This window comes from Cupressus sempervirens, chromosome 5 (genome assembly GCF_028749045.1).
Source record: "Cupressus sempervirens isolate cs-2001-9-10 chromosome 5, ASM2874904v1, whole genome shotgun sequence".
Taxonomy (NCBI): domain Eukaryota; kingdom Viridiplantae; phylum Streptophyta; class Pinopsida; order Cupressales; family Cupressaceae; genus Cupressus; species Cupressus sempervirens.
Genome location: NC_143122.1, coordinates 669565180 through 669588250, shown reverse-complemented (window position 1 = coordinate 669588250; position 23071 = coordinate 669565180). Strand labels below are relative to the sequence as shown.

At 35.2% G+C, this 23071-nt stretch overlaps 1 protein-coding gene across 1 annotated transcript in view; it reads left to right on the top strand.

Moving 5' to 3' along the window:
- The window catches only part of LOC149557709 (Transducin/WD40 repeat-like superfamily protein), an 88650-nt gene that overhangs the window by 3356 nt on the left and 62223 nt on the right, over nt 1-23071 (top strand). The window contains exon 2 of the mRNA XM_089832264.1: nt 22206-22294. Coding sequence (XP_089688390.1) covers nt 22206-22294 — 89 coding nt within the window. The remainder of the gene's footprint in view (nt 1-22205; nt 22295-23071) is intronic.

Here is a 23071-nt window from a genome sequence, read left to right as displayed (position 1 = left end):
CTTCTAGTTTTGCTTACCTTAAGGAAAATCACTAGCAATTTTGTGCTTGATAAGGATCTTTTAGGGCACACAATCATCAAGAGCTTTTGAGCATCCATTTAACATGTGTAACACCTTGAATATACTGATTCGTTAGCAGCATATCACCTACATTTCTGGGTCTGCAACAAATATTGCAGTTAACAACATGCCTCTTATAACCTTTTTCCCCATCAAATCAGCAAAAAAAGCTATAATAACTTCTCAAGCTGTCCCATATGAGATGAATATACTAACCAAGTAGAAGAGAAATAAATAGAGAAAGAAGCATAACCTTTCTGATACGCTTGAAATCTCCTTACAGATGAGAGAAGTTTAGCCTGCCATTCAGACAACTTCCTAACAACTTTTTCCTTGAACCGTGCCTACATTGCTTCTAAAGAGGGATTAAGTGAATGGGATCCCCAAGTTATCCAACTTTTCCCATGAAATATCCTTGCAGATGAAAGAAGTTTAACCTGCCATTTAGACAAGTTCCTAACAACTTTTCCCATGAACCATGCCTACATTACTTCTAAAGAGGGATTAAGTGAATGGGATCCCCAATTTATCCAACCTTCTTGCTAGAACCACTACATTCCAACCTTTCTTAACCACCCAATCTTTGTAGTGATCTTTTTAGCTCAAAATAACATATTCGTGAAAAACAATTGTTGGACTTTGTCATGTCCCCATTTTTAAGAAATAAATAAATATATTTTGATCGGTAACAGGTGTTTAATTCTATTAATAAAACATAAAGTCTTACATCATAACCATACTCCAAGATTTCTTATTTAACAAAAAAATCATCTAGTCCAAACCATGGTCCTTTCATCACACTAGTGTTATTAACCTTTGCACATTATTCTATCTATTACAATGAATAACGACATAATCAGTTAAACATTTGCTATGCTATCTACAACATTATATTTCAAAACCTGGGCCTCCTGGCATCGTTCCATCCCAAAATCTGTGCCTTGTTTGTCCATGCGTTGCCCTTTCTCGGTGGATAGAGTCTATCCATCTTCTTTGCCCAAAAATCCTTGCCGGCTTTTGCTAATCTCGACTGCATATCTATTTCCGCCCTGTCATTCCTTCATTTTGCCTCTCGGCTCCCTACTTTCGTCATCCTTCTCCACAAAAACTCAAAGAAATGTTCCATGTGCAACACATCCACTTCATTCATTCCCCCCCGACCCAGACCTTGACCCTCTATTACTCCTGCGACGGTGAGGAACGTTCTCCCACTATGATTCTAGCCCTCCCATATCTTGTCCAATACTCGGAATCAACCATTCCAATATCGATTCTAGCCTCCTAGCATGTCCTTAGCAAACAAAGCTTCAACAATTCTTCTCACCTCCTGAGTTTCCACATTCAGCTGCAGGCCCCATGCAATGAAAATAGAAACGACATCCAGGTTTGCTCTTTTTACCGGCCGCTCTTCTCCTATGACTCCTCCTATGACCGTGAGAATCATTTCCTCCATTTTGATTTTCAGCAGACCCTTCAACCAGTATTCTTCGATTTGACTTTGTAGAAACCAGGTTTGGGATTGTCGCTTCTTTAGAGCATCCACTATAATCTTCGAGTCCCTGTCTATATGGATATTATTAAGACCCAATTTGGAACCTAATTTGATCGCTAAAGCAGCTGCTTGTACTTACCGTAAAATATTTGACCCATTTGGTTATCTTTCAGCCGCTATCTCTAAAATCATTCCATCCTCTTTTCTAGCTATTGCTCTTGTTCCTGAAACACTTGGATTCCCTTCAGAGACACCATCAAAATTGATTTTAATCCATCCCTCTTCCGGTGGTTTCCATACCTCCTTCTTCCTAACCCTTTTTGGATGCCCTTGATTAACACTATCTACATTCCAATTTACTTCTTGTTTGACCAGTGTTTCTCGATGATACAATCCCATGATGAATGATTCCTGTGAGATCTCCACCCGAGATGTGATGACTTTCAAAGTTTCACCGATTGCTTCATGTATTCTTTCCCAAATTCTATCCATAGACTCTGCAGAATCCTGAAAATTTCTTCGATTTTGTTTTTTCTATACTTACCATATTACGATGGAGGGACTGATAATCCATAATTTGAGAAGGTAGTCTTTGAGAAGTCTTTGGGCCAGCACTGGAATAGAGCACATAAAGTTTTTGGCATTGGACTTGACCAATTCAAATAGGATCTCAACTTATCCCAACAACCTTGTGGGAATTCACATTGAGCTAGCAGGCGATCAACATCTTCCACCTCCTTCATACATAAATAACATCTTGTGGGTCCTGAAAATCCATACTTCTTCCTTTTCTCACACATTAATTTTTAACCTTGGATGGCTAACCATGCGAAAGCTCTAGCTTTCTATAGACAGTCTTTATCCCAACATAATTTAGAGAGCCAGTCTTCACCCTCCTCTGCCCGACACAACAATTGATATCCCACTTTAGTTGAATAACCACCACTTTTCACTGCACACCATAATATCCTATCTTCTCTGTCCCCTTTAATCACAGTTCTTTCTGAAAAATCTCCTGCATCCCCTGTTTCTGATTCTCCGGAATATTTTGGTAGGCAGAATCTTTCCAGCCCCATCGAGGACCTAATGGAGAATCTTTCCTTTCTATATAATCTGCCACCTTGTCTCCCCATTGCCTCACCAAAGAATTTCCGACCTCCTGGTTTTCGTCTAGATCAAAAAGGTCTGAATTTCCATTTCATGAGTCATCCCAAAAGGGAGCAGTTTTCCCATTCCCAATCTGCCATGAGAGATGCTGCATTATAACCGGTCTGCATTCAAGAATAAAATTCCATGAGCAGATCCTTTTCGGGGGTTTCTAATTGTTAGGATCCTAAAGGCTTCATTGTTATCCAGGTATTTGGCTTGAAGGATCTGAACCTACAATTGAGTGGGGTTGGCATAGATGTCTCAAACTAACTTAGCTCTTAAAGCTTTGCTGACAAAATGCCATAATGATGAACAAGAAGGGGGAAAGGGGATCAGCTTGTCTGATACCAGTTGTCGTATTAAAAAAACCTTGTGGGCTTCCATTTATCATGATGGAGAGACGGGGGGTTGAGATACAACTATAAATCCATTGACACCAACACGGGCCAAACCCAAAACCCTTTAGGATTTTATTGAGGAAGGCTTTGTTTACATTGTCATAAGCTTTCTTAATATCCGATTTGATCATCATTCCTGCCTCTCTAGCGACCTTTAGAGAATGGATAACTTTTTGCACAATAATGATTCCTTCATAAATGGACCTCCCATGAGCAAAACCACTTTGTTCCCCTGAAATTATGGACAGCAGCACAAATTTCAATCTATCAGCAATAACTTTGGAAATGACCTTATATGTGTTGTTGCATAAGGCTATGGGTCTGAAGTCCTCAAAGGATTCCTTAGCACCTTTTTAAGGTATCAGTGTTAGGAATGTATTATTGGAGTCCTTAAGCATGAAACCCCCTTTCCTAGATTGTTCCACCACCTCCCAAAGGTCTTTCCCTAACACATTCCACACTTTCTGAAGAACAAAGTAGGGAAGTCATCTGGTCCTGGGGATTTATAACTACCTAAATTGAGTAAGGCTATCTTCACCTCCTTTTCAGTAACAGGTTCCATTAGCATATCATTGTGTTCCTGTGATACAAGTTTGGGGATAACCTGCAGTAGTTCCTCATCACACGACAAATCCTGATTATCTTTTGCAAAAATCTCGGTATAAAAGCTGACTGCCTCCTTATTAATTAACTCGGTTTCCTCTAACAACCTTCTATTTTTAGTTTTAATAGAGAAGATCTTGTTCACTGCCCTCCTTCCTTTAACCGAGTTATGTTTTTTTTTGTATTTCTATCCCTTTCTCTAAGCCATAATTCTCGTGATTTTTGCTGCCAAAAGATTTCCTCTCTGTTTAAAACCTCACTGTACTGTTTCTTCATACTAGATTCTTGTAAAAACATATCTTTGTCTATCCCTCCTTTCATTATGTTCTCATTGAGGTCAGCCAACTCATTTTCCAGTTTTAGTTTCTCATCAAATATATTTATGAAGGTAACTATTCCAAATCTTTAACTGCCCCTTCACATACTGAAGATTTTTTGATAAATAAAAAGGCTAGATTACATGTTCTTCTAAACGCTGATTGCTACCATCCTTGTATCAAGTCCATAAAACCCACCTTTCTTGTTCTTCTAAACGCTGAGTGCCACCATCCTTGTATCAAGTCCATAAAACCCACCTTTCTTAACCACAAATTTTTGAATTGAAAGGGAGCACGTTCTGGAGCTACATCATTCCATATCCTTAAGCAAATGGGGAAGTGATCTGAACCACTTAACGACTTCACTTCTACTTGACATAACCATTTAGGCTCTTGCCACACCCCCTAGTAGGAAACAATCTATTCTTTCCGCAATATTAGCGAAACCTTTCCGATGATTTTTCCATGTAAAATTACCATTGCTTAAGTCTATGTCCTACAAATCATTAGTTGTTACAAAATCTGCAAATTCCTAATGCCTTTGGCTGAGGCATCCTTTACCTCCTGTCCTTTCAGCTCGAGACAATATAGCATTAAAATCTCCACCTGGTAAAAATAAGCTATCTTTAAGATTATTGCATTTTTTTGATAAGGCTTCCCAGAGCTTAGAGATCAAAGACCTTTGAACCGGGCCATATATATTGAAGGCAAAGAAAACAATCCTCAACTGAAATGAACTGACCTTTACCAATTGCTAGTTTGTGTCTGAATCCACTAGCTGAACATCCAAAGAATTTTCTTTCTAAAGGATACACAAACCTCCTAAGGTCCCTTCTACATCCACAAACAGATTACCCCACATTGCAAACTTCTTAGCAAATGAGACTTTGCTATCACCACTTAACTTAGTTTCCTAGATAAAAACCATATCCGGCTGGGTTTGATCAATACCACGTTTAATCAAACACCTTTTGTCAGAGGCATTGAGCCTCTAACATTCCATGTGAGGATCTCCATTTCTGTTGGGAAGAGTTATATCCCCTTCTCGATCTCAGCAATTTGGCTTGGTCTGCTGCATTATCCCCAGTTTCTTTCAATCCACGTCTGTATTTTCCTAATTGAAGGCCACAGTCCCAACCATTTCATGAAGAAGGCTATGTTTTGTAATCTACTAACTAAAACTTCCCACGCATGATTATTAACCTCTAGAGTTGTGCCTCGTTGAATATCTTTAGGGAAACCATTACTTACCTTTGGCGTAGGACCATCGCTTTTGTCTCCCTGAATGAATCTCGTCTCCTCCTTCTGCTAGAATTTCTTTTTGATGTTTTTGAAGCTGAAGTTTGTAGGCACCAGGTATATGGGGTGATGTTGTGTCCCTCCACTTCTCTTGATTTTCCCATCGCCACCATTTCCAAAAAAACCTGAGAACCCTGTGTTATTAGCATTTGGGACATTCTTGCTTGCCCTGCTTGGAAATCTGGACCGCATGTCAAAGGCTTCTAGTCTTTGTTTTCCAAGTAGACCACGATGATCACCGTTAGGGTTTTTACCAAATGTTCCCTTGATTTTTGAAAGGGTGGGACGAGGTCGCTTCCAATGGTGGAAGGGATCTCCCATAGTACTGAATGTCTTCCCTACCCCTGGCTAGCCTTGCCTGGATTCCTCCAATCTCTTTGCCAATCAACATACCTACCCCTACTACTAGGATCACCATTCCCGCTCACCATAGAAGCTTTTTAGGAAACTATCCCCATTTTAAAATATGATTTTAATAATCATTAAATAAATAATGATAAGAAAATCATATTGAAGTATAGAAATAAGAAATAAAAATTACATATATAATATATTGTTAATAAAATAATATTTAGTATAATATTTAAAACAATTAAATAATAATTAATTTAATATGATTATTTAAATAAATAAAATAAAATAAAAAAGAATATTATCTTTCTAAATAAGATTTAATAATAAATGATAATAAATACAAAATAGATAAGTAAGAAATAATATAATATAAATTAACTAAATTTAATAAAAAGTCAAGAGATGTAATAAAAAGATGTGACTCTTTAAAATTAAGGTATAAAAGGAAGGAGAGTTCATTTTTAAGAGTAAGGAAGAAGAAAAGAAGAGAAGAGTTGAAGGATTATTAGAAGAGGAATTAAAAGAAAACAAGTGACTTCTCAAATATTTTCAATGATGAAAGGATGTGACTCTTTGAAAGGGTTGTGATTATGAATGGTTCTGACTCTTCGAAATTATTTTAACTATGAAGAGTGGTGACTTTTTAAAAGGATTCTGATTAAGAAAGGTTGTGACTTTTGATAGTATTGTGATTATGAAGTGTTGCAACTTTTTTGTGGTGTTGTGATTATGAAGTGTGGTGACTTTCCAAAGGATTTTGATTATGAAGTGTTTTGACTTTTCCAAAGGATTGTGATTATGAAGGGTTGTGACTTTTCAAAAGAATTGTGATTATGAAGGTTCGCAACTATTTTGAAAGGACATGGATGATAAATAAAATATGGGAGGATTAAAAAAGAATTTTACCTAAGAGAGTTGAACTACAAAACCATTAGAGTAGAGAAAGTAAAGAACTAAACTAATATATATTGAATGCTGGGAATTGGAGTAATATATATTATATGAAGGATTATAAAATGAAAAACTAAAGAGTACTAGAGGTGTGTTCATTTGATATGTTTATTTTATAAATAAATATGAATCATTTCGTAGATTAAATTATCGAGATCAAGGATTGCGATGAGAACTTTATAGTTCTCATAGAAATCAAGTAAGAGCTTGGTAGAGTTTTTGACATTCATTAGAATGTTAAGTTTCTTTTAAGAAAACTCAAAGATTAGAGGGCATTCTTGATTGAATGTCGAGATTTTGAATTGGAATCCAGAGAGAGATTTGTAGAGAATCTCTTAAGAGAATATATATCGTAGTGGTTAATCATATGTATATGTTAGAGACGAGGTTTGGTTAGAGGTGGGATCTCTACCAAGTATGTATTGTTAATGAGTTCACTCATTAATAGAGATCTCAGAGGCCTTAGAAGGTTCTCTTAGGATAGCTTCCTAATTGAGAGTTATTCTCACTAGAGGGTTAGGTTTAATTTGATTAGAGCCTCCTTCAAAGGATTAGGTGGGTTTAGTATGGGAATTAGTACTTAAATGATTTAATAATATTCATCTAGTTAATTTCTAATAATTGTTTTATGCCCATATGTTTGTCTTTTCCATCTACTAACATTTGTTACATTTTTTAAGCTTCAAATACTCAAAATGGGAGAAGGGACATTACCGTGGTATTAGAGCAATGATCTTGCCATCTTGTAGGGTAAAAGAGGAGGGAAATAATCCATATGAAAGACTAATATAGAAAGCCAATGAAAATTTGAATAAGATCAATCATGTCAATGAAAACAACCTAAAAAGGCATACATTGTTCAAATCAATAGAAGAAACTATCTAATTGCTTGAGGACAAGCAATTTGGGGAAGGGCAGACTGTCATGTCCCCATTTAAAAATATAATTTTAGTAATAATTAAATAAATAATGATAAGAAAATCATATTCAAGTATATAAATAAGAAATACAAATTACATATATAATATATTATCAATAAAATAATATGTAGTATAATATTTAAAACAATTAACTAATAATAAATTTAATATGAATAAATAAATAAATAAAATTAAACAAAAAATAATATTGTTGAAAGTATGTTATCTTTCTAAATAAGATTTAATAATAAATGATAATAAATACAAAATAGATAAGTAAGAGATAATATGATATAAATTAAGTAAATCTAATAAAAAGTCAAGAGATGTAATAAAAAGATGCAACTCATTAAAATTAAGGTATTAAAGGGAGGAGAGTTCATTTTAAAGAGTAAGGAAGAAGAGAAGAAGAGAAGAGTTGAAGGATTATTAGAAGAGGAATGAGAAGAAAACAAGTGACTATAGAAGAGGAATGAGAAGAAAACAAGTGACTTTTCAAATATTTTTTTTGATGAAAGGATGTGACTCTTTGAGAGGGTTGTGATTATGAATGGTTGTGACTCTTCAAAAATATTTTAATATGAAGAATTCTGACTTTTCCTAAGGATTTTGATTATGAAAGGTTGTGACTTTTTGATAGTATTGTGATTATGAAGTGTTGCGACTTTTTGATAGTATTGTGATTATGAAGTGTTGTGACTTTTTGATAGTATTGTGATTATGAAGTGTTGTTAATTCTTGATAACCTGACAATATAAATATTCTGATTTGTTAGATCAGTTTGAACTAGATGCATGAATAACCTTATAATATGGACCTAGAATCATTATAATTCCTCTAGGAATAATCGACAATTTTCTATGGGTCTTATTAGACCTATTATTGACTAATGTGGTTAGTTAACCACTAACCATTAGTCAAAATAGAATGGGCACTGATTTTGAGGAATGGACATGATTTGGAAAAGGCCGACCTAGGAAGGGGTGTGCTTGTTGAAAGATCAAGACCCTTGGGTTATGTATAAGATAGGGGTGTGTTTGTAGATAGAAGACACACAATTATTACACAAGTCTGCTCCTAGCATTCAGCCCTAGGTATCTACTTGCAAAATTAATAACAAATTCAGAACTTACTTTCAAGATCGATTATATTCAATCCATAATATTTGAAGTTTAGTCTCAACAAATTTTAAGTACTTCATCACTACTCTGATTATCAGTATTTGTAGAAACTTTACATGGCATTAGAGCTTTGGTAGTTGAACCTTGGCTCTGCAAATTGATAATCAGATTTAAAACATATCTAGCAACATCCTTCTACCTACAATGGCCAATGCAACCTGACCCGAAGACATGTTTGATGGAAAAGACCACTTTATTGCATGGAAATTCAGAATTATGATGGGTCTTGAAGAAAATGATGTAACATAGTTTGTTGATAAGGAATCCAAGCAACCTGATGTTGATTCTTATAAAACTAATTGGATCAAAGGAAACAGGAAAGCCATGAGACTCATATTAGATGGAGTTAAAAATGAAATAGTACCTATGCTAATGAAATATTAGACAACATTCAGTATGATGAGTGCATTAATATATGTGAGGTTAATAATGCAATAAGACAACTAAATCATATAAAAATAAGAGAGGGAGAATCTATGAATTCATCCTTCCTAAGGGTGGCTAGTCTAAGAGATGAACTTACAAGCATTGAATACATGATGATGAAGAACTAACATTAATGGCAATAGATGGATTACCAGATGCATGATAAATATTCTCACAAGGAGTAAGTGCTAGAGACAAACTTCTGGACTTCAATAGACTTAAAGGAGATTGCCTTTAAGAAGAATCTAGGCGACTCAAGGAAGGAAGGAAATTGGAAATTGAAGATGAAGAACTTCATGTTCTCAACACAAATTCCTACAAAGGTAAGAAAAAGCACTTCAGGAAGAAGAAGGCTCATCAAAGAAATGACAAACCTAAGAGAGATTTATCCAAAGTAAAATGCTTTGAATGTGAGAAATTTGGACACTATAAAGCAAATTGCTCAGAGAATACAAAGCAGCAAGTAAATTGTACAAATGTTACGAATAGAGAGAAAAATTATGATCCTGAGAAACGTGTATTGTATTTAGTGCTATCAAATGAAGTATCAAGCAAAGCAATGGTAATTGATAGTGGATCATCTCGACAAATTACAAGATACAAAGAAGTAATAGACTCAATATCAGAAGAAGTTAATTACGAAATTACCATAGGTGATAATTCCACTCATCCTGTCAAAGGAATTGGGAACTGCACCTTGAAACTGAAGTCGGGTATTTCTCTTCATCTCAAAAGAGTACTCTATGTACCAGGAATCAAGAGGAATCTAATCTCTGTTACAACACTTGAAGATGATGGACATAAGGTTGCATTCATGGACAGTAAAGTAATGACCTGGTGTAAGAACTCTTCATTCAAGAAATCAAAGTTGATTGGTCAAAGAAAGGGATACTTGCATGAGTTAAATATAGAACCTATTCAAGCCTTAATCCATGAAGCTGCTGATATAAACGAAGTGTGGCATAGAAGGTTAGGGCATCTAAACTTCAAAGCCTTATTGACTATGGAGAAGACGGTTACTAGTTTACCTAACTTAGATAAAGATCATTCTAGCATATGCAAAGGATGTGCACTAGGTAAGAACACCAAAAGTCCATTTCAAATTAGCACTACAAAATCTAACAATGTTTTAGAATTAGTCCACGTAGATTTATGTGGACCTATGTCTGTTCCTTTTCTTGGAGGATTTTTGTACTATATACTTTTTATAGATAATTTCTCTAGGAAAACATGGATTTACTTCTTAAAATGTAAAGAATTAGAAGAAATCCTTAAGAGATTCAAAGAATTCAAAACCTTAATTGAAAACCTATCAAGACATAAAATTAAAACTCTTAAGTCTGATAATAGAGGGGAATATACTTCAGATTTTTTTAAAGATTTTTGTAAAGAAGTAGGAATTAAGAGGGAGTATATTGTTCCTTATAATCCACAACAAAATGGGGTAGTAGAAAGGAAGAATAGGACAATTATAGAAGCGGCAAGAGCTATGATACTTGATCAAAACTTAGAATTTTATCTTTGGGCAGAAGCCTCACGTACTACTGTCTATATTCAAAACATAAGTCCTCACTCCCACCTTAGAGATAAAACTCCTGAAGAAGTCTTTTCTAAGGTTAGACCAAATATAAGTCATCTTAGAATATTTGGGTGTCCTGTATACATACATGTTCCAAAAGAAAAGAGAACTTAGAACCCTCAGGAAGGAAAGGCATTTTTGTTGGGTATAGTGAAACTTCTAAAGCATATATAATTTACATACCTGGTCAGAAGAACATTGAACTTAGTAGAGATGTTATGTTTGAAGAAGAGCTTGCATTCAATAGAGCCCTATGTTTTGAAGACCCCTCTCATATACTTAGTTTTGAAGAAAATCATGATCTTGAGTTTCAAAGGGAGAACATTGAAGAAATCGAAAGTGAGATTCAAAACCTTAATATTGAGCAAACTCAAAATCCTAAGAAAAGACCACTCTGGGCTATTAAGACTGTAGAGGAAGCACAAGACTTCGCTGCACCCTCTGGAACCTTCAGAGAGAGCAAAAGACCCAAAAGATTTTCTAGTTATGCAGCAAACATGAGTGACTTATCTAACTCAAAACCAACAAATATTTCAGATGCTATCAAACATACAACTTGAAAGGATGCCATGATAGAAAATACTCTCTTCTAAGTTGATATTTAAGATCAAGTATGCTACTAACAGTAGCATTGAAAAATATAAGGCCAGATTCGTAGCCCGAGGATTCTCTCAAAAGGAGGGAATTGATTATGAAGAAATTTTTGCTCTAGTTGCCAGATACACTTCTGTAAGAAGAGTCTTAGCTATTGTAGCATCGAAGGGATGTAAAGTACATCAGATGGATGTGAAAATGTAATATACTCTGCTGTTCTTGATCAGAAATAGGGAGCTTGGTCTCAGGAGAAATTTGTCAAACAATTGTCTTGCAAACCAAGTTCTTAAACACAATTACTACTGCCATGCCATTGTACTGATTTCTAACATAAATGATGTGGAATATCTGTGTTAAACTTACGAAATCATGCCTTTCAACAAGTTTAAAGCTGGAAGTTCGAAAACACAATGTTGCAATATTGCTCTATAACAATGATAATAAACCAATAGTGGTTGTACAAAGTATTTGCTGACAAATGTCTTGCTACATATTAAAACGAACATACCGTGATTGAAGTGCAGATTGGATAGTTATCATGTAGTTCCGCTGTAAATGTGAAAACCTCTATGGTATCCGATATGATAGGAATGTTCCTCTAGCGTTCACATCCATATTTTTGGTATTATATACTGTTCCTCATGTGTATATGTTATACTGGCTGTGACCATATTCTCATCCTATCTCCAGCTTCACTGTTTCATGCATGTGTTGGTGTGAGACTCTATGGAATAGGTGAGAGAGACCCTTTGATGTCGTGTTGCTGCTCTCTAACAATACTAGTGATATTCATGTCTTAACAGACCCTCCGAACTCTGTATGTTATGCTTGGGAGTGATTTTGACCTGTCGATGTTTAATGTTCTTGCAGACTTGCCAACCCCACTGCGCTATATCTATTATTAGCTCTGCCTGTTATTGTTGGGTGATGAACTCACTTGCGGAATACACCATTGAAGGAACATAGGCACTGTCCAATCACTACCATCTGCTACATTTCCTCTAGTGTATCTTGCTGTTAAAACAATACTATCCAACTTAGCTGAGAGTAGAATGTACTTATGTAGGTGTCTTCTTCTACTGTCGTGGGTGGTTGATCTCACCCCTTGCCATCCCAACTCCAAATGCCAACAATATCTTGTGTTTTATCAGGTTCTATCAACCTCCATTCCCAATCAGCCGTGGAGCTATAATCTTTTGAGACTCACAGTAGTAATCCAGTCCTTAGTTTTGAAAATGCAATTGTGAGTGCCAGGTTTGCGTCCAACCTCACTGTTTTTCCATAAGGGGTTTCGTCCTTAGGAACATCCAGTCAGATTTAAGCAACCTTTTAGGATTTGTGAAAATAACATAAATTTGTGGTGACATTCCCAATGTAAAAGCTTTCTTTTATAACCTTAAAGTGTGGGAAGAAACAAACCGCTTAGTAATGTGGGATAAAAGACTTTTTCATCTTTTAGTCACTTAAGTCATTTTGTCCTAAAGTGATTTTAAACAATAAAGTGCTTTATATTTCAACTTAATAAAATAAAGTGACTTTAACCTTAGGATTTCCCCATTTAAAAATCTCCTCAACTGAAACCAAAACTTCTATGACTGACTGGCATCCTAAATCACATGCCGTTAGCCTATCCGGATGGAAAGATAGACCAACTAGGCGCCATTAATGCTAGCGCGGAGAAGGGGACATTAGAAAAAATAACATTTCTGAATGGGAAGATTACAGAAGAGATATATTCAGAACAAGCTAAAGGATTTGAAACTCATAATTCAAAAGTTTTTGTTTGTAGACTCAAGAAAGCTCTCTAGGGGCTTAAATAGGCTCCAAGGGCATGCTATGAAAGAATTGATACATATCTCACCAGTTTAGGATTCTCTAAGAATGAAGCTGATTCAGAGCTTTAATATAAAAGGGATAAAGATGATATGATAATTTTGATAATATATGTTGATAATTTACTAATAACAGTTGATGATCATCTTATAGATCAATACAAGAAAGATCTAATCAGAGAATTTGATATGAAAAACTTAGGACTCTTTCATTACTTCCTAGGACTGGATGGCAAAAGTCTAACAGCATCATACTTAATCAAGGAAAATATACACTAGACATCTTGAAGAGATTTGGAATGTGGAATTTGTAGACCTATGTCTTCTCCAATGGAGACTAATCTACACAAACTTAAGGAAGCAGTAGAAGAATCACCCTCCATAGATTCTACTCTTTACAGATAGATGATTGGGTCTCTTATGTACTTCGTAAATACAAGACCTGATATATGCTATGCTATTAATGCCTTAAGTCAGTTTATATGTGAGCCAAAGGAGATTCACCTGGTTGCAGTCAAACACATTATGAGATGCTTACAAGGCACTCTTAACCTTGGGCTTAAGTATAAGAAAGTTGACTTGAATTTACATGGATTCATAGACTCAGATTGGGCTGGAAGTGTTATTGATGGGAAAAGCACTTCAGGATGTTGTTTCAATTTAGGCTCAACAATGATATCATGGATATGCAGAAAGCAGTCATCAGTAGCACAGAGATCCACATAAGCTGAATACATTGCAGCTGCAATGGTTTCTTGGGAAGCAGTTTGTCTTAGAAAGTTACTTGTGGGATTATTTGATTAACCCATGAATCCCACTATCATTCATTGTGATAACTAGAGTTCCATCAAGCTCTCTGTGAATCGAGTTTCTCATGATAGAGCCAAGCATATTGAAATTCCTTACCATTATGTAGGAGATATGGTAGCCAGGAAAACTGTCAAGTTAGAATACATTTGCACTGCAAATCAGACAACAAATATTCTTTCCAAACCTCTTTCTTGAGTGAAGATAGATCATTGCAGAAAAGGACTTGGTATGGTTGAATTACAATACATTTGTATTCTTTAAATTATTAATGAAATAATTTTGTGATAAAATTATTATTGTCAGGCTATTGACTGTTATGAGCTTCACCATTTGTATTCATTATTTAAGAGGTGATGATCTTTGAGATAATGAACACTTGTGTAAAAGGCATTATGAGAGATGCCGATGTCTGAGATATATGTACTAAATAGTAGAGAACTACTGACATATCTGGATGAGTTCAGGATCACATTGTGATGAAGTAATTTCTATGCCTATGAGTCACAACTTGGATAAAGGAAGAATTTAATCATTCTCCGAATTTTATCCTGTGTACTGGCAGATGTTAACTCAGGATCATATTGTGATCTAGGCCTGTCGGTGCCTATGAGTCACATCTTGGATAAAGGAAGAATTTAATCACTCTTTGGATTTTATCTTTTATATTGCATTCCATGTAATACTGTTATCACAAGTATAAGTGATAATTCATATTACAGGTATAGTAATATGGCAAAATATCATGTGTACAATGATACCACATGCTTAGAAGATTCAGATAGATCTATTATCTCTCACTTATATTATCATGTTAAGAGGGATTGTTAATTCGTGATAACCTAACAATATAAATATTCTGATTTATCAGATCAGTCTGAACCAGATGCATGGATAACCTTATAATATGGACCTAGAATCATTATACATCCTCTAGGAATAATTGACAATTTTCTATGGGTCTTATTAGACCTATTATTGACTAATGTGGCTAGTTAACCACTAACCATTAGTCAAAATAGAATGAGCGCCAATTTTGAGGAAGGGCATGATTTGGAAAAGGCCGACCTAGGAAGGGGTGTGCTTGTTGAAAGATCAAGACCCTTGGGTTATGAATAAGATAAGGGTGTGTTTGTAGATAGAAGGCACACAATTATTACACAAGTCTGCTTCTTCTAGCATCGAGCCCTAGGTGATCTTCTTGCAGAATTAATAACAAATTCGGAACTTACTTTCAGGATCGATTATATTCAGTCCATAATATCTGAAGGTTAGTCTCAGCAAATTATAAGTACTTCATCAGCATTCTAATTATTAGAATTTGCAGAAACTTTACAGTTGTGACTTTCCAAAGGATTTTGATTATGAAGTATTATGACTTTTTACAAAGGATTGTGATTATGAAGGGTTGTGACTTTTCAAAAGGATTGTGACTATGAAGGTTTGCAACTCTTTGAAAAGGACATGGATGATAAATAAAATATGGGAGGATTAAAAACTAATCATACCTAAGAGAGTTGAACTACAAAACCATCAGAGTAGAGAAAGTAAAGAAACTAAACTAATATATATTGAATGTTGGGAACTGATGTAATAAATATTCTTTGAAGGATTATAAAATGAAAAACTAAAGGGAACTAAAGGTGTGTTCATTTGATATGTTTATTTCATAAATAAATATGAATCATTCGGTAGATAAAATTATCAAGATCAAGGATTGAGATGAGAACTTTATAGTTCTCATAGAGCCAAGTAAGAACTTGGTAGAGGGCATTCATTATAATATCGAGTTTCTTTTTAGAAAACTCAAAGATTAGAGGGCATTCTTGATTGAATGTCAGGACTCCAAATTGGAATCCAAAGAGAGATTTGTTGAGAATCTCTTAAGAGACTATACATTGTAGTGGTTAATCATATGCATATGTTAGAGACAAGAGGCTTGGTTAGAGATGGGATCTCTACCAAGTATGTATTGTTATTGAGTTCACTCATTAATAGAGATCCCAAAGGCCTTAGAAGGTGCTCATAACATGATGGTTTCCTAACTGAGAGTTATTCTTGTTAGAGGGTTAGGTAAATCTGAGTAGAGCCTCCTTGAAAGGATTAGGTGGTTTATTATGGGAATTAGTACTTAGATGATTTAATAATATTCATCTTGTTAATTTCTAGTAATTGTTTTATACTCATATATGTTTATGTTATCTTTTCCATCTACTAACATTTGTTATAGGTTTTATGCATCAAATACTCAAGATGGGAGAAGGGACATTACAGATTTGAAGAGTTGCAATAACAGTCAAGTTGATTTCATAGATTTTCAGTTTTACTCATCTAAAACAGGAAACCAGGTAGTGTCATAAGAAAATTGACTTTCAACTAGGGAATCATTATTGGGTAGAGGAAGCCTCTTGATATGAGGGCTCGAGAAGCATATAATGGAAAATCTCAGCCTCAATATCATCGAGGAAAAGAGTATAGGGACACCCTTGCCTAGTAGATCTTTGAAAAGGAAGTACACCACACTTGAGGAGAAGTACCACGAAAAAGGATCTTTGCATATCTACAAAAATATTCCCCAAACCGCAATGCCTCATGTCCATCATAATAAAGCCCCACTCTATCTCATCATATGCCTTTTCAAAATAAGGAGAGCCATCCAAAGATTTTAACCAGATTCTTTCCCCCAGCCCATGCTTTCCCAGTTGGTTATAAGATTTTTCAGAATAAATATTCCTTTGACGAAGCTAATTTAGGTAGGATAGATTTTTAGAGGGATGAGATCCCTTATAGATTTTACATTGAATGTTTAGGAGTGTTATACACCTCCAATTTATAACAAAGGAGGTATCATTATCCTTGGTGAGAGACTTAATAATACATCTGTTTATATTTTTTTAGGAGTACCTGCATCAATAACTTCAGCACATAACTACTGCAGAACTGAGGAAATCCAGTCCTTGTTACATTTATAAAATTAAGGCAAAACACCATAAATTTCAGGCCCATTTCGTAGTTAATCAATAACCATTTTAATCTCATCCAAAGAGAAAGGCTAATATAATTTCAAGGCTTCAAGATGATTAACTTTCCTAGGAACAATTTGGTTGATTATCTCTATTGCTAAGGCCTAGAACATCCTCACCCCCAGAAGCAAATAGCTCTTTATAGAGCCCAAGGAAGGCATTCTTAGTCTTCTCAACATCCTAAACAATCTTTTCCTTACCAAACTTAATTCTTAAGAAATTGAAGAAAAATCATAGCCTTTAGCCCCCGATTTTAAACAGTAAACTCTAGAGTTGACTTTAGCACCACCTGCTTCGAACAAATGATCACACCTAACATTATGCATGAGGTTACCTCTTTTCTTGCAAACAGGGATTACAAGGTCAGCTTGTAGCTCCTCCTCAGCTGTAAAGAGATCTACCTGAAACCTTTTGACAAGGGAAAACCTTTTGCTACGCATATACTTCCCCACAATGCTCAAAATATTATGAACAGAGTTAACAAGGAGGATCCATTAAAATGTGAGACTCACTATTTACTATCCACAATACAGGTATTCCTCAAACTTTGAACTCTTCAAAGAAAAGATGTATCTCTTTGAAGAGAAAGATTAAGCTTGAATAACCCTTGAAAGAAGATTTAGTTTCCAAATCAGAACTGGATATATGCAGTAACATCTTTAGGCTGTATAAAAGATAGAAAATGGGTGTGGTTTACTTAATCTAACATACAAAAAAGGAAACAGGAAGTGTTTTAAGGATAGCAGGTTTCTACAATCCATGATCATTCTTATATGCTTCTGGGATTGATTGTGTATCATTTTTAAACATTGACATTTCAAATCATACTCCATGATCCATCATGAGGAAGTGGTTTCTTGAGACTTGAAGAGTTTCCAAATCTCCTCTTTTATATTGATATGAATGTGGTAAATGGTATTCCTACATCACTTTCTTATCTTTAGGCTGGACTGTAGGGTCCTAAGGAAGGGCTTTGGATTTTGATTTTTCTGCATTCCAATTTATTTGTTGCAAAGTCCTCTTGTTAAACAAATAAAGAATAATCCCTTTTTATAATTCTGCACATGTTCGCAGACACATACTACCCTAATTTCTTCCTGCAGATGGAGAAAATCCTTATTTCTTCCATAGTGAAAAAAAAACTTCCTAGAATTGTTAAGCATTTGTTCTCCAGTTTTAAGCATTTCATTGGCAGAGTTTCAAAGAAGACACAGGGAGGCTACCTTGATTGCTTTCTCTGCTAACCTCGTTTATCTTAAAAAAAAGGTTGATCTTTCAGAAACTGCAGCACTCAACATATGCCAATGCACTCTTGTAGTTTCCTACCAAAAAACACCTTGATAGAAGTGCCAGAACCAATCCAACTTTACTCCTTCATGAATTGATAATGTAGCAGGCAGGTACTACTGCTTTCATACCTTGTCTTATGGCAAAATGAACTAAAACCAAAAGGATGATCAGGCCAAGCAATATAACAAGAAGGAAACATGATAATAAAAAGCTAAAACCCAAAACTAAAATGACTAAAAACGTGAACACAAAAGGCTAAATAAAGCAACACAAAACATATCGTGACACAACTACATCTGAAGAATACCATGGACATGAAAGGAAACACCATGAGTACGCAGAAAGCACAAGCTGTGAAGGGTGACTTTTGACCTTTCCTAGCAAAATCTCTTTTTTCTACTACACATACTACACAAAAAATTCCTTTATAAAGGCACCTGTCATTTTGTTAGGAACCAGTCAATTGAGAACATCTTGTATGGATGATAACCTCTTCATCCAGTCCTGCTTAATTGGAGCAATACGTTTTCCTTGTATATCCTTGCTCTTCTTCATTTAGTTGAGATTATCCTGAATTAATCATTTTGCTTTTCCCGATTTATAAAGTTATTGAACACTTCTAAAAGTTTTTCTCTATATCAGTCATTGCTGTTCTCCCTTCATCTGTAATGCCCTTAGCTAGATCAAATGCCTAATGTATTATGTTATATATCTGCCCAGTAACTGTATGTTTATTGAATGGGTTGCAGGCAATTCTAACAAACACAATAATTTTTCTATGGGAGGTGCACTCCTCCAAACAATAACTCCTAACTCTTCTCAGATTATCACCAACTTCTAATTCTTCTCAGATTATTGCTAATCTAGGATACTTATCTTCCAGATACCACAGAAATACTGTTACAATGCAATCCAAAGAAATAAATTGATGGAAGGTCACAAAGGATTTATCTTATTTTTATCCCTCTTGGCCTTGTTTTAGCCTTCACCTACTCATTTTGGTACAGAGTGGTTGCCCACAATGCCACTTTGACGTGATATAGAATGATATTATCATATTAGTATATTTGATAAGGGTGTAGTTGCAAATTAAGCAGACCCTTCCACTATCAACAACTAAATAGCAAATCTAACTATAGACATAACAAATTCAAATAATATTAACCCCAGAGAATAGCAGATATTATAGATCAAATCTTCATGTAACAGTTGTTTGAATACCATGTTTGAAACATATATTCACTTATGACAAATTCTGAAGTACTTAATGAAAGCACGGGACCTCTCAAAAGCATTTAATAGTAGCTGAACACACAATTTGATGATTAACAACTACCTACCCTGCTAAATATGAAATACAACATGTTAATGCAACTTGATATGCTTAAGAAGAACTAGTAAAGCTAACCTTCACATGGGAGATAAATAATAGCAACTCATGGACTTTTGGAATCAGAAGGTCCTCCAAACATCACTTTCTAGCTTGGATGATATTAGCACCTTGAAAGTTGGTGGCAGGTAGAGATAATATAAACACCTTTGCCTTTTGCATGCTCTTAAAATTAAATATTTAAAGAGAAAGTTGCAGTCCATCCTTGCTCATTCTATCATCCAGCTGCTCTGAGACACGACTCTCTAAGATGGTGTAGCTTCATTACAACTTCTATATTTTTAAAACTTGAATGCACCATTTTTATATGTCGGTCTCTACCAGAGTAATGTTGAATGGATGAAAAAGAGCCAGGTAAAGAAAATATTCATATTGTTTGCATTTAGTCACGCTTTAATGACCAGATGAAGAGGTCATCATTCATTCATTGTGTTCTCAATGGACTTGTTCCTGAAAAATTGACAAATCACCTTTATCCAATACAGCAGTGAGAACATCTAAAGGAGAAGCTGAGGTGCAAATGGATCTCACTAATGGAGGATTACCTTTGCTGGCACTTTTGGATACACCCAAGATAGATATATGTAAAGTTGATGGCAAGGAGACTTTCATTTGAACCGTCTAAAAACTATTTGAGTTCTATTATACTTTATCTATGAAGAGGGCACACTCAACGATCTTGTACATGGAGAACGACCAATATATTTGGCCTTTATGAATGAAGGAGCCAGGAACTATCAAACATTTTATGGGGGGAATTTATGGAGGCATTAATAGTGCATTTTGAGGTGAAGTTACCTTCTTTGACTGATTAAAAAAGCTCTGGAAACAGTACTGATAGGGTATTGTTGCAGAATTCTTGAGACTAAGCTTGCAGGTAAAAAAATATGCGCAAGAAGAATATGAGAATTCATTGGAGGGCACTGCAAAGTCTGATTTGTTATGCCATAGGAGATCATCAAGGTGATCATACCTGCTCGTGCAGTTGATGCTGAATATTTTCCTTTGTAGAGATCTGAATTAAGGACACTCAGTGCTGCCAATATCTGTCTTTTCAGAGAATAAATATAAGGAATATTCAACACTGTCATATACTTATTTTCAGTAACAAGGTTAGCCAGGTCACAACAATCATTACTCTATATGCAATAATGAATGGAGCAATGCCTGTCAACAACATTCTCAGCCTACAACTTTGATTGACCGCACTGCAAATGATGTAAGAAAAACCTAAAGCAAAAGGGATATGTTTAGGTGTGATAACAATTTCAACAAAGCGTATAAATGTGGTTAAAAAGAAGTTTATCCCATATTGATTAACCATAAGAACAGTATGAACTGGAGGAGTATGGTACCTTTCTGGATCTAGACATTGTCATTTTGCGCCTTGTGGCAGTAGGTTTTGCAACCATCAAGTTACTGAGGTGATGGATTGTATGAAGAATCAAAAGATGATAGCCCTAATTTATTTTATTACCCCCATGACTTATTTTCGCATAATTGGTGAGTCGACTAAGATATTAAGTATTTAGCTCCAGAATATGAGGTGATGATTGCCGATAGAGGCACCCTCAAATACGATGGTAAATATTGTTGGTTACAGTTGTCTGTATCATCCAAAACTGTCGGGGGGAGTCGATGTGGTATTGGGAGTTAAATTATTGAGGTTACCAGAAACAGTTGCTATAAATGTCCAAGTTTCTTATAGCTTCTTTATGATGAAGGGGATAGACCATGTTCGTACGGGTATTCAGGCTGGGACTTCAAGAATGTATTGTATTTATAGCTCATTTTTTTTTCTCTCTTGTCCATATATTGCCATCTGCCTTCTCGCTCTGTTTGCTCTGCCATTGAATTTGGGAACTCTTCAATTATCTTAGACTCTTGTTTTTCTATTACTGAAAAATTGTTTAACTTTAATTCTCATCTCTTTTTGATGGGTAAATTTAGGTTTAGTACTGAAGCCTTCTTCCTTCTAAAACATTGAGTTTAAATATCACATATACCTTCAGCTAAAAGCAACTAATTGAGAGTATGCCGGAAAAAACTTAGATTCTTGTCTTGTTTGAAGTGTTACTGAGCTTAGCTGTTCCAACTTTGGAATGCATTTTATATACAATTCCTTAACGCTTGTACCCATTTGATAATATTCTCTCTTATTAACTGCTTTGTTCATAGAGCATTGATTTTATTCTTTTATGAAATTTTGGGAAGTGTGCTAGTCACTGACCTTAATTTTTATTATATTAGTATTGCCTTAAAACCACTTTCTTTAAATGATATCCTCGCTTCTATTAACTGCTTTGTTCATTAAACATTGTTTTTCTTCTTTTAAGAAATTTTGATATGTGCTAGTCTCTGACCTTATTTTTATTTTATTAATAGTACCTTATAGCGACTTTCTTAAAATGGAATTCCTTATAGCAGATTTCTCTGTCTTTGATCTAATTTATTATACCGATGCAAATTAATAGTTTGCCTATTTAATTGGAAATTGTTTTTGATGTTAGCTGACTAAATAACTACATTTATTTGTGCAGAAAAACCTCAGCCATTTGATTTTCTTGTTGAAGGGGAGTTGATTCGAACATCTCTTGAAAAACTGCTGCTCGTCAAGGACATTTCTGCGGTAATTTGCCTCTTAAGGAAATCATTTTGTTTACATTTCCTTAATATTGAGTTTTGTTTGTTTATTTTTTTCATTCGGGGGTCTATTAAGGGGCCATGCCCAGAATAAAACCATGAAATACGCACTATAAAGAGACTTAATGCCTGTTATAACAACTCACAGGGTGTAACGGGCAAATGAAAAAAACGTGTGCAAGATTAGGCCAATCCATTTTTACTACTAAGAATGGTACAAAGCCTGAAATTCAGGTTGAATCCTGTTTCCAGTATGACCAAAGAACCATTTGATTGTTTTACCGGGGCCACCTTCCTATAATTTACTTCTTGCCATCCTGTAGTGTCATCCTCTATCTCATTCTGATAAAAGTAGAGATGTCAATAGTGATTGACTGATTGATGCCTTTCAATGGTGTTTCTAGAATATTAATGCCAATTTGCTACTCCTGAGCCTGAGCTAAACCTGATGACCAAGAAGCCTCACTGGTTCTTGAGGGGAAAGGAATGGTGGGTAGAGAGACAGTAGTCATGGATCTAACAGCTGAAGAACCAGGGACTCATGCTTATTTAAATAGCTTGCTCAAGTGACACTACTGTTGTCATTAACATTTTCCTCTTGAAAACCCTCAACAGCCGGCTGCACAGCCACCACTATTGAAGATTGAACTGTTCAGCACAATGTGGAGGAAAGAGTGCTGATGCAACCCTCAATTCTGTTTGAGTAGCAGAGCTTTTCAAAAGAGCACATGCCATTTGGTTTTGGAGAATCTGCAGTTAGGGA